Source organism: Zonotrichia leucophrys, chromosome 6 (assembly GCF_028769735.1).
Source record: "Zonotrichia leucophrys gambelii isolate GWCS_2022_RI chromosome 6, RI_Zleu_2.0, whole genome shotgun sequence".
NCBI classification, from domain to species: domain Eukaryota; kingdom Metazoa; phylum Chordata; class Aves; order Passeriformes; family Passerellidae; genus Zonotrichia; species Zonotrichia leucophrys.
Window position 1 is genome coordinate 12,774,623 of NC_088176.1, and position 12,747 is coordinate 12,787,369.

Genomic DNA, 12,747 nt, shown 5'->3' on the forward strand with positions numbered 1-12,747 from the left:
TAACTAGCATATAAACAGGAGTCTAGTGTTAACAAGGAGGACTTCTTGAATATGTTTGTACATTTCTGAGTTAAAGCAATTTCCCTACTCAACAATACATGACATAGTGGAAGGAGTTCAGAAATAAACCAGCCTAACATGCTTAGACCTTTAATAGAATTTAGCTTCTTAGAACTAATTAAATGTTACTTAAATGAAAAAAAATTCCAAGTACTTGGGAAAGGTGCCAATTTGACAGCTCTGGAGAATGAAATAATCTAATCATCCCCAGAGCATGGGCAGCAGCAGGACAGGCTTCCCCTACTAACATGCCTCAAACGTGACCTGGAAAGACTGTTGATAGAAATGGGGCGTACAATCTCTCTGGTCTAATGACTCCTTACTTTTTCTGCTGAGACTGCTAAAATGGTTCCCGCTGAGTACCAGCTGTGGTGGGGATATGGACACCTGTCTGGTTGGAATGGTGCTGGGATCTGCCAAACTCCTGACATGTGCTAACCCTCCACCAGAGCCCAGTGACTCTCAGCTCATTGCTCAGCCCGGGCAGCGGGGGCTGATAGACAGCAGCTCCCCAGCCTGTCCCACCTTGGACATCCTCCACTCCATCCCACAAGATGTAAACAGGAGGTACTGTGTTTAGTCTGCAGGTGTGGGCTCTCACTGCACCAAAGCTTAGACTCAAGAGAAGTCAGTCTCTGGCTGCTGCAGAGTTGAGGTCAGGATTTTTAAGGCTCTGATTTCTACCCTAAGATAGGGAAAAAGTCCATCGGAGGAAAAGCTTGCCATGTCTCCTTCAGAGTTCCTCCATTTACTTGTCTTTGCAACATGCCCCTGCATTGCAGTAAGGTGCTTTCAGCCACCAATTGTCCTTGGAGCTCCTTGCTGTGCCTGGGGTCCCAAGCAAGGGAGGAGGAAAATCCTCTCTGGGCCTTGCTGTGAAAGCTTAGCAGGGCTTGCCAACTCAGCCAGCCCAGGCTGCAAGGGACTAAACCAAACACAGCTTGCCTCCTTGGAAATTTTATGCACCACAACTTCTTTTACTTCTGAAGCAAAGCCACATAAACCTCCCTCTCCCCTGCTCCCAACACCACAAGGAATGGCTGAGCACGGATCAAGTCTTCCCTTGCATACTAAGCCAAGAGTCTCAGACACTCCCACATCTCACAACCGGGTGCTACTCCTCTTGTCCCAGGCTGCTTTCAGCCTCCCTTCCTCCCCCTTCAGCCTGTCATTTGTACTCAACACAGGACAGGGCAGGGGCCAGCAGCAGAGCTGCTTATGTCAGACAAGAAGATCCAATGCATTGGCCTTGTGCAGGAGACTAGTGAGGGAACTTGCTTCTCCTCCCTACCATCTGAGCCAGCAATTCTTCACCTTTTCATCTCACCTACTCCAAAAATCTTACACATTTTTCAGCACCAAAATAAGAGGCATGAAAACAGGCAGGTTCATAAGGGTTAACATGTCTGTATGGTGACATAATTATTGCCATTCTTCACTGTTTAGAGGTTACCTGACTGCTCTACACATCAATATATTTCAAGATGTGATGCAAATGCAAACAAACACCCATGTTTGGAGTTAACACAGTCACAAGATCCTGTGTATCATATGCTGGCAAGCACAGGAACCAACAGCAAATGACCCACCCTTAAACCTGACTCTTTGCTGTTAATCATTATAGGAGCATTGCACTTTCCAGTCAGAACAATCAAAGCATGCTCTTTGAAAATCCCTGCACAAGATGGGTCTGGCCGAAATCAGCTCCTTTACAAGTCATACAGATTCCAAGGTATGATGTCCTCCAGACCTACGAATGCAGACTGCAGAATGCCTTGAAAACAAATCACTGGAAGGCTAACTGCAACACTGCAATGCTGAAACAACCCCCTGTCTTCAAAACAGATGGGGAGGCAGGAATGCCACAGTTGCAGTGAAGGCAGAGACATACTGCACACATAGTCCCTCAGAAATGGGCTTTTCTGCATTAACACATTCCCTCAAGATTTTTTTCCCACAGTATGTTTATAACCATAAAGAAATTCAAGGGTAGAACAGCACTACACTGTCAGATCATTAGTGCATCACTGCTCTAGGGCTGACCCTCAACTTCAAGCAGATGGGGATTTTCCAGGGAAAATCTGTGACACCAAGAACATGTGGGTGCAAAAATGTGTGGGTGCTTCAAGCAACCACAAGCTTTTATCAAAGAATCAATAGAAAAGAGCTAAAACTGAAAGGCATTGCTCTCTGTGCTGCTCTCCTGTTAGGGATGATCAAACTGAGATCTTGGCTCTGCAGGATCACAGTCCCACAGCTTTCCAGCTCTTCTGCCCTGGCTCCATTCTTGTTTAGGTCATTCCACTCTGCCTCCCCCAAATTCCTTTCTGGAAAAAATCAAGAATAAATACAGCCTGTAAAGTGTTCACCGACTTCAGGAAATGGATACTACTGTATTCACAGATGATGTCTGAATTTTCCAGTCACTTATCTTTTTGAGTTCCACCAATATAAATAGCAGCATTTCACCATTATTTTTTGAGGTCATAATTACTGAAAATATTGTGCAAGAGCTATGAGAGATGTTGCAGTAGAAAATACAGGTTTGTTACACTTTTAAACAACATAAGCCCTTAGCAAGATAATTTTTAGGTCACAGTAAAGGAGGAAAGGGGAAAATCAGGAGACAGGTTTTCTCACTTGTAACCAAGGTCCATGGGCCGCATAGGGGTGCTCCTCGGTAGCAAAGGCTCCTTCTACTCCCGTTGATACAAATGTGATTGCTGTATCTCCTGTAATACTTTTATATGTAAAGTGCCGTCCATGTAAGAGCCTTCCCCTGGGGAATTAAACACATGTGCATGAGTTGAGAGGGCATGCACAGCATTCAACACAACAATGGAGATACTTCACTGTTGTTTCTGCCATCAGCATGGGAAACTATTTTGAAGGCAGCAAATATGTATTTTTCAGGAATATAAGAATGATTTACTCCAAAAAGCCTCCTTGATGAGGTGATGAGCCTCTTTCTGAGGCAGGGAGCTACCCCTCATCTTCCCCCTTACTCTCAGGACCTTGTTACAGAGCTAGAATACAACTAAACCCACTTCATGCCTATCCCCATTATGAGGTACTGATGTATGTAAAGGCAGGGGACTGACAGTTTTCCAGCAAGATGGAAACTACAGAAGAGAATCCAGACTCCACATTGTGTGGGAAATGTGAAGACACATTTCTAAGAAGGCTCATTTCTTTGACAACACCTAGTAATCAATTGTCCTGGTGTTTGACAAATGTCACCTGTATTACTTAAGAAAATGCCTAGAAAACACACATACAGTGTGTTTTGACCATTTACATGACCATCTACAGTATTACTTCCCTTTTTCCATTCAATGCAAGGGAAAATTATGGCTCTGTATTTCAGCTTAGAGCATCTGTGACACACATGCATGGCTTCTAACATGCAAGAGGGAGAGCTTCAGGTAATATATTTAGTGCCTACCAGAGTCACAGTTGCTTGGTGAGTTACTGCTGGTCAGATGAGCTAACTGATCAGGACAGACTGTTCACACATTTGTGATGTAAAATAAAATATGTTTGCATTAACTTTCCCATTGGTTTCTCAACAGGCCCAGGCAAGTGTGCACCTGCTGCTGATAACTCTGATACTACCAACATGTAACTCATTAAGCTAAAGTAACTCAATCACCTACAATCATTTGTCTTGACACGACAGTTCATTTTTATCTTAAGATACTAGAACATTTGCACAGGGATTTTAAAAATAATGCTGGCTGAAATTATGGAAAACTAGAAGCCAGTGATATGCACAGACTGAACCTTCAAAAGAAAATGTGTAGAGTATGCACACAATGTGTTGCTCCTTCAGTCATGTGACATAATTTGTCTAAAATCCACACTTGTATGCACAAACTGATTGCAAACAGGTTTTGCACAACCACTTATCTGAGTCCATAAGTCAGAATGAATAACTTAAGAATTTCTTTGACAGAATATGTTAAGACATCCCTTCTTTATCACAGGGTCGCTAGCATTAGACTAATAAAAAAGCCCCTATACTAACCCTGTCCTGCTTCGGCACTCAAAAGACACTGGAGGATGTAAAAAGAATGAGAAACAATCTTAACATGATGAGCACAGAATCATGCAAAGAATCATCTGTTTTTAATGTGTTTTGGCAAAATATCTAAGCTCTGGCCTTTACAGACCCATTGCATGCATGTCTGTATGGTGAAACAATGCCACAAGGCAAAAGCAGCGTGTCAGCACAGGCTGTGGAGGAGGATGGCTTTGCTCACTCACCTTAGACAGAGCGGGATGAGCGCTCCGGACTCCTGGTTGAATTTCAGGTGCACGCTCTCCAGCTGCCTCGTGCGGATCAGCTCGTGAGGAATGATGGCTGCTGAGCTCTCGCTTTCCAAACTGTCCTTACGGCTTCTGAGAGAACAGATAAACGCACAGATTCAGGATTCCAGTACTGTGTGCTATTTTGATTGTGAATATGGAAGGATTTGGGGAAAAAACTGTCATGAAGACAAAGACACATCCGAGTTTTCACCACTCCTGCAGAGACACAGCCTCACTCAGACTACCAGTCCCAGCATGCAGCTCTTCAGCTTGGTTTGAACCTAGGATCTGAACTGATGCATATACATGGTGCATCTCTTCCCAGTATAAAAAAAAAAAAAATTCTGGAAAGAACTGCAGCAAAACTAAAGTCTCCAAAACTCCAAACACTACAAAATGGTTTGGAAGAATTACCATGTGTGTCCTTCCTCCTGCTTTTGCTTTTCTTCAGGATTTTTCAGGTAGTGGCCTGCAGGAAAGACTTGTTCAGTCCTTTGTGCCTTTTTTTTGCACAGTTCAACCAAAAGGCTTTGAGAATCTCCTGGTTCATCCAGCACCAAATGCAACAGCCAGAAGAAAAACTCTCCATGTGACAAGTAGGAGATTCATAGATTCTTCTGCCTTGTAAGTCAGGTTGCTTTAGGACAATAGTAACTTTGCTTTCTTTTTCCTTCATTTCTGCAAGACCAGCATATTCTGAAGCTACAACATGGTTATGTTGTTACATGATTAGGAACTTTGCCAGACCAAATTCTCTAGATAATAAAACGATCTATCTCAAAATACTTGACCATAAACATCTTATATGTTCAAAGAGCACCAGCATGATCCCTTACTTGACAGTCTGGAACAAAGAATAAAGGACAGGATGGGTTATGACTTTAATGGATGACATGGACTGATGAGAAGTGTCTGATAAGTGATTTATATTCTTGTCACCTGGCATTCCACAAGAATTTAACAGAGGTAAGACTTTGTTCAGATAGTTTCTACAGTACAGAATCGCCAGAGGAGAGGGACAGGAAAAGCAGGAGGGCACTGAGATTCCATATTGCAATGTACCTCCATTGTGCCACAAGAACCAAAAGCCAAACAAGGCTATCAAGCTGTGGCTCCATTTGGGAACATTGTTAAAACAAGCCTGGATCCTTCCTCCATCCAAGCTGAACTGTCATTAGTGTACATCTGGAAATGATTGTAAAGAATCAGCTTCACCCTCATGAGCTGACCTAGATGACACCTTTACTTGATTTTACCTTTGAGAGCTGTCCCAAAATTACTCCCACCAGCCACACACATAGCAGTGCAGTTCAGTGCAGATCAGCCTGTTGCTTCTGCCAGGTCACCCAGTCCCATGTGAGCCCTTTACCCATGCTGCTGAGTGCCCACTCTGAAACAGCTAAACTCTGATATCTCATGGTCCAACCTGAAATACACTGCATGGCCAGGTCAGAGACATGTAGAAAAAAGATAACAGAGCAGCTCAGCTCTCTGCAAGATAAAAACTGTAAAACATGCCCTATTTTCTTCTTTAGCAACACACAAAAGTAGTAGTGAATAATCCAGCAGGGACATGGTAAATTAGGATACAGCTTATGCACAGGGTGGGCTGATGGACTGACAGTCAGCAGAGTGTCACTTTAGTGGGTTAACCCTGAAGCAAAGACACAACATGCTTTGTAGTCTATGTGTGGCACTTAAAGTTGTGTTTAATCTACTTCAGCAAACATTTTATAGCTCTTTCTAGGTGGGGTCTTCAAAGAGTGGAGCAGGCCAGCATTTTTCAGGCTGATTACCTGAGAAGTGCAGTTACAGTTGATTAATGATCAGTTGACCTTAAGCTAAGCTTTGTCTCAACTTCCTTATCAGATCTTATATACACAGTGAGCTGTGGGAAAGTCAGCCTGTGGTCTCCAGCTTCCAATCATTCATTTATCAGCCCCTACCAAAAGGGTCAGCCATTAGCAATGCATGATTTTCAGACAAGCCATAAACTTGCACTCCTAAATGCAGTTGCAGAGTTTAGGCACTGTGGAGTGGATCAGGAGTTTTACAGCAATGTTACTGCTCCAGACAAGAGACTGTGCCCTGCTCACCTGGACTAAGCGTGCCAGGCATGGGGACATCCCAGAACAGCCTCACAGGCAATCCACGGTGTGAGATTTGTGCTTCAGCAGGACAGAGAGCTGCAGGACAGCTCCCCACAACCCTGGGCTCCAAATCCCACTGAGCTGAAGGTGGGTTTTTAGGTTTCCACCATGCTAGCCAGTACAGCTGCGAGCACAATGGGGCCGCAGTCCGGAGGGGGAACAGCCTCCGGTTGTTAATGCAATAATAGGAATGACGACAATAATTCTGGAGGCAAGGGGCAAAGCTTTCTGAGTCTTATTAAAACCAGCAAATGCTGTTTGTCATTACATGCTCAAGAGAAGATGTTGACTAATGTATAACTATCAAATGGAACTGTCATGACTTTACGGCTGTCAATAATTATGACTTCACATTAATAAGTAACCAGCCCTTCTGTCAAAAAGGTGAAGCAAAATGGTAGTTAATTCTGTGAATGACATGAAAGGATTAATCCTTTCCAAAATACTCATACTCTGTGTCTCTTGTTTCCCTTCAGAGGAGCTCACACAATTTCAGGTATTTAAAATGAAGGGTGAAACTCCAATAGCAGAAACCAAATAACCTTCGGTCTAAGGTAGACCTTTCTAAACAAGAATTGCATGTAGTGGAATGCACATAACACATTAGGAAGTCACAGTGCCATCATTTTCAGGCTTGGAAAAATGTTACATGACATGGGGACTAAGAAAGACCCAGTAAAATTCTCTCTTTGGGATTGGAAACCCTTGTGCTGCCCCTTCCAAAGGGTGATCACCCACATGAAGAGTCAGCAGGACCTCTAGGTTGTTATTAATAAAAAGCTCATATCCTAACAGACATTGACATCCACAGCTTGTAGTTTTCAGACTCAGAAAAAAATGTAGAAAAAGTTTGCTTTCTAACACTAACATCCCTGGTTTTACGACTGTCAGTTACCCGTAAGTCTTTGCTTCCTCCACCCCATCACCAAATAAATCAGCAGCAAGAGTCAGTGGAGTTTTACTTGTTATGACTAAGATCTAGCTGACTATCACAAAAAATGTTGCAAACTTTGTCTATGCCAGATTTAATACTTTGTCCAACCCCCACAAAAAAATTCATGTTTCTCAGTGTCCAGAAAAAACAACTCTGCAAAAGCCAGGGCTGCTGCATTAGGAAAGGCAGATTTAAATGGAAGCAGCATGCCGGAAATGCCCCAGTTTAAAGACTGCACATCTAGTGTTTTGTGAAACTGGAGGGGAGTTGGAGGAGATTAAAGCGCATTTCCCTCTGATTGGGAGCTTGTGGGAGGTGTAAACGTGGGCAGTTGTCAGATTAATTCTTTAGATGATTACATTCTTTTTGTTTCTTTAAAGCTGTTTGTAGTTGGGTTTGATGTCTCCTGTTCTGGGCAAGTGTATTGCTGCAGTTACCAAGGTGACTTTAGCTGACTTTCAACTATTTTTTCCAGCTTCAGTTTCTACCAGTAGTCTGCTTCTGGGTGGAGGAGAGAGGGAGGAAATTATGTTTGTTGTTTTTTTGTTAGGTCTCATGAATGCTGATTAACATGAACTTAACCAAAGCCATAGTTGATTTTTTTTCTCTTTTTCTAAGAAAGAGAGCATGATCAAGCCATTGTAAAGGTGTCCAGTGTGGTCTGCAGCTTCCCCAGATCTGTCAACAAGGGCAAAGGACCTGAGGAGACTCTATGTCCCAGTGTGCTGTGCTCCTTCTTGATGTGAGAAGGCCACACGCTGGAACCTGTAGCCTCCCGGGGGCCCTCTCTTTGTATTAAAGATGAGGGTGGCTGCAACCTGCTTAATTTGATGCCAATTAGCAGCAGCCCCTGGGGATCCTGGAAAATCGCCAATGCAATCACTAGGTTGCACAAAGTTTGGATGTCCCCTCCTTATAAGTCATGTTTATAGCAACTCCTCAAGCAACCACTGGCAGTTATTTTATGGGATTCAAGAATAACCAGGTTGATTGGATTAAGAAAGGTTTATTTATTCTTGTGTTTGCGCTTTGCTTTATGATCAGAGCGCTTGATCTCATGGATCTGTCAAGGAAGGAAGTCTCAGTTCCCCTCCAAGCTCTGTTGCTGATATGGAGCATAATTTTGCTGCATTTCCAAGCTACCTTGCCACGTATCGAAACCACAAAGGACTTGCTGTTGGAAGCTGGCCACGGCAGGGGCCCCTTCCAGGAGTGGGTGCCCACTGCCTCACTGAAGTTAGTTTCTGTCCTTGCTCCTTGCTCCCTCCATATAAAATTCAGTACTGTGAGTTAGCAAATGCAAACCACCAGTGCAGGCCTGCACAGCTGAGAGAGAAAGGTCGGGCCACTTTTCCTTTCTTCCCCTCCCACCCCCTCCTTCCACTCCCCCTTCTTCCCTTTCCAACCGTGGTTGTTTCAAACCTCCTCACTCCCTCATGAAGATATGGTCAAAGATCCCTTAAGTGCCAACAATCTTTCAGTCTCTTTCCCACAGTCTCCCCTGAAGGGCAAACCAGCAGCTGTGGGAAAGAGCCCTAAGCACCTTGGCACACAGAGTTCCAGCACCCGTCAGGCACGCACAGAGGCGCGTGCAGGACTGGGGAGGACATGGTTACAGCTCCTGCCGTGGTCACACTGAGACAAGCCCACTCCGAGTGCTCAGACTCGGGTGCTCCTCAGCCTGGTTAAACAGGATGGTGACGATGTTCTGTGTGCATTTCCTGGCAGGGAAGGGCTGCTAGGACAATGCCAGTAGCAACAATCTTCTTGCCACTCACATATCCCTTTGGAAAGCTGCATAATAACCACTGTCAGAGCTTGCAGGGGCCAGACTGTTCCAAGACCTGCAGCTGAAGTGGAATTGAGAGATTTAAGCTGTGCCACTGGCACCCTGCAGACTCATGAGAGAAGTCAAACAACTCTTTTATGCTTCAGGTTCCTTGCCTGTAAAACTGAGACATTTTTCCATGTAGGGACATGGAAGGATTAAGTCAATGTTTGCAAAGCACTTTCGGACCCTTAGATGGGGAAAACTATGCAGGAGTGCAAATTAATAGCATGGTGACTGCTTTGCACTTCTACTGACACTGGTTTTCCAGACATTTGCTTTCCTAGTTTGCAATCCTGTCACCCAGCACTCAGCCTCACGCTGAGAGACACTCCCTAACGTATATTGCCTCCCTCCATTCAGCATTCCTGACTCAACCAGGATACCACTGAATGGCGACTCGATGAGAGAGCATGCCTAAATAAGCAGGACTGGATTGGAAACTTACTGCTTAGTGGTTGCAGAATCAGAAAGCCAAGCCAGAACCAGACAGCTTCAGAGAATGCTGAAATGCTCCTCTTTATGTAAAGTTTGCCTCCAAGAACTGAAGACAGGAAACCAGCTACAAAGACAACAGCTTCCCTCTGCCCAAGCAAAGCAGAATGAAAACCCAGTGCAACTGGGAGAAGCAAAGTGCAGACTCGCCTCCAAGCAAATCCTGCATTTTGGTATTACTGGCAGAGCTTCCTCAGAAACGCTGCTCAGATGGAGCTTGTTAATGTGCACTAACCCAGTGTTGCTCCATTTGTGTGCCCTATTTACCAAGAACTCCAGGAGCAGTGGACTCCAGCCCTGGAAGCAGTGCCACTATTACTCATGTGCTCCAAACCAGGCACACCATGTGATAGTCTGGGGTTATCCCAGGAGGAATTCTGGACACAACTCCTCCCTCTTCCCACGAGGGGAGGGTAACCACCTGAGATGCTCAGAGTGCAGAGCTCCAGCAGGTCACTGCCAGGACAGTCCTGCCAGCCCCACCTGCCGGAGGGTTGTTCCCTACTCTGCCAGGAACCTGCCTTCATTTCCTTGCACAGCTGGAAACGGTTCAGGGCTGAATGGAATTAGCACATGGCTACAGGGCTACCATATGTTCAGGTTTCCCTAGACTCAAACTCTCTTTCTGCCTAGAAATTGAATGCAGATGGGACTTGAGGTTTCTGTGGGTCCCTGGACAAATGGGACATCATACATAAGGGACCAGCACAATTACCTGGGAAATCCCAGACAGAAATATGAGAGTCAGGCATGTGAACCACACCACTTGATCCTTCTTGAGAAGGGGGAGAGTTATGAACAGCAGAGACATGATGGAAAAGTCTTATCAAATTAATACAGACTTTGGAGACCCTTTTCTATCACTCAAACCTAATGTTCAGACACTGGGGTGTGCGTGGGCACACCTGAATTCTGGCACAATGAAATGCAACAATCACAGATAATTTTAGCTTCAACACATGCAGTAATGCAGTGTGCTAGCACTAGGTTTCTACTCCATGCCTTGACTCACAGTGGAACAGTCTGAGTCAGCCAAGAGGCAGAAAAACATCAATTTCAGCAATGCTGCATGATCAAGGGGGCCCTTGAGGGGTGGAAAAGGTCAAGAATTCCCCTATCCCAGTGCTGGCTCTCACTGCAACTGTGGCAAATTAACTCTGCTGTCCTAATCTGTAACATGGAGATTCTACTCACCTACTGTACAGGAGAGCACAGAGCTAATTACCAGAGACAACCAAAGACTTGGCCCCAGAAATTATTACATCAAGAAATTAAATAGTGATCGAAGCAAGACTCCACAAGTGTCACTGAACTTTGACATCTGGAGCTTCCAGCCCACTGAGGGCTTGACAGCAGCAGTGTTTAGTCTGACATTTAAACATCCCCTACGGGTAACAGTTCTCTGTATCCAACAAGAGTCAATCTACACGACTCAGAGGACTGGGAGCCTTGCTTTTCTGTGTGTCTCAGCAGCACCTACTCAGCTGATGGGTCCTAAGAAACAAATAATGTGCCACTGAAATGCACACTGGAATTCATGCACGTCTTATTTCTCCAAGTGGTAATTGAGAGTATTCAGTTACCTATGTTCAAAATGATTAGTCATGTTTCCAAAGATTAATTCACATGTTCCTTTGTTAATACGTACAAACTGATTTAATGGCTGCTTATGAACTGAGCCAACAGTCATTTTGAGAAACAGATGTCCAATGCAGTTTTAAGCTTTAAGTGTGCTTTTATTCATATCCTTAGGAGAAAAAGGGCTACACAGTCTACAGTAATAACACTAACGAATGACAGTACTACAGCTGCCCAGCAGGGTTTTGACAGAAACCAGCTTTTTCTCAAAGGAACTTTTTTTTAGGACTCTGGGACAGTGAACAACTGGTAATATGCATGCTTAACATGTCAGTATATGCTTTGCTGGAGCCAAAATACTGAATCAAGTCCTATCTGCAACCAAATAATATGAGGTTTTTGCATAAGCACTGGAAACTGTAACGATACAAAGACTGGGAAATCTATATGGAATCCGGATCCTCTACATTTTATACAAATAAATATTCAAAAGCTTGAGTGTTTCTGATACTATTTGTGATGCTGAATGCAGAACAGGTGGTCTGCTTTAAACCTTGATAGATTATTGTGTGTGGGTGGTAGGGTTAGGATAAAAGAAAGGGAAGAAAGCTACTAGGAAAGCAGTTGGTGGTTGCAAATCCATGATAAATAAACAGCACATTCTTCTTCTACACAAAGCCCTTAGAGTCTGTGTCAGACTTTAACATCCTACTGTCAGCTGGGTGCAAATTTGACAGCCTGGGGTTCTGCAGCGCTCCCTACAGAAAGCAGATTTGAAACAATTTTCCATGCCCCAAGAGAGTGTTTTGGTCAAGTTCCTAAAGAACTTCTAATGCACTAGTTATTCACAGCACCCTTGCAAAGAACCACAGGTTTGATTTTTTATGATTTGGTGTGTACAGTGCAGGATATGATTACACACCAGCCTGCTTCCCATCAGCCAGCACCTCGTAATCATTAACATATTTATCCTTGTGGTGCCTCAAGAAGATGACATTGTTATTAGTCCCATTTTATTGATTCAGAACTGAAGCTCAATAGTTAAATTACGTGCCTTTGATTACACAAGATTTACAGCACAGGACAGACCTGAGTCCCAGCCCTACCAGGCCCAAGCAATGCAAGCAAGGATCGCACCAGAAGCACTAGATCCATGTACAGAAATGTCCTTCATCTCAGGTGCTCAGGAGTCCTATGGAAGAGTTATAACTGCACTGGGTTTGTGCCTTTTGTGTCTCAGCCTTTACCTCTGCAGGTACCTGCAGGGAACATGGATGTAGATATATTGCTGCATGCAAAAGCTGAGCTCCTAAGTTGCATTCCTGTGCAGCAGCTGGAGATGAGAGTCTCCATATCACGCTTTTGTACTTACTGCACATTGAGCAATTTTG

General features: G+C 44.2%; 1 protein-coding gene across 2 annotated transcripts in view; it reads right to left on the bottom strand.

Annotated features, from left to right (window-relative positions):
• SUFU (SUFU negative regulator of hedgehog signaling) overlaps positions 1-12,747 on the bottom strand; it is an 84,756-nt gene that overhangs the window by 16,947 nt on the left and 55,062 nt on the right. For both annotated transcript variants that reach the window (XM_064716379.1, XM_064716378.1), the window contains exons 9-10: positions 4,327-4,461; positions 2,701-2,839 (exon numbers count right to left, since the gene is read on the bottom strand). In XM_064716379.1, the coding sequence (XP_064572449.1) occupies positions 2,701-2,839; positions 4,327-4,461 (274 nt within the window). The remainder of the gene's footprint in view (positions 1-2,700; positions 2,840-4,326; positions 4,462-12,747) is intronic.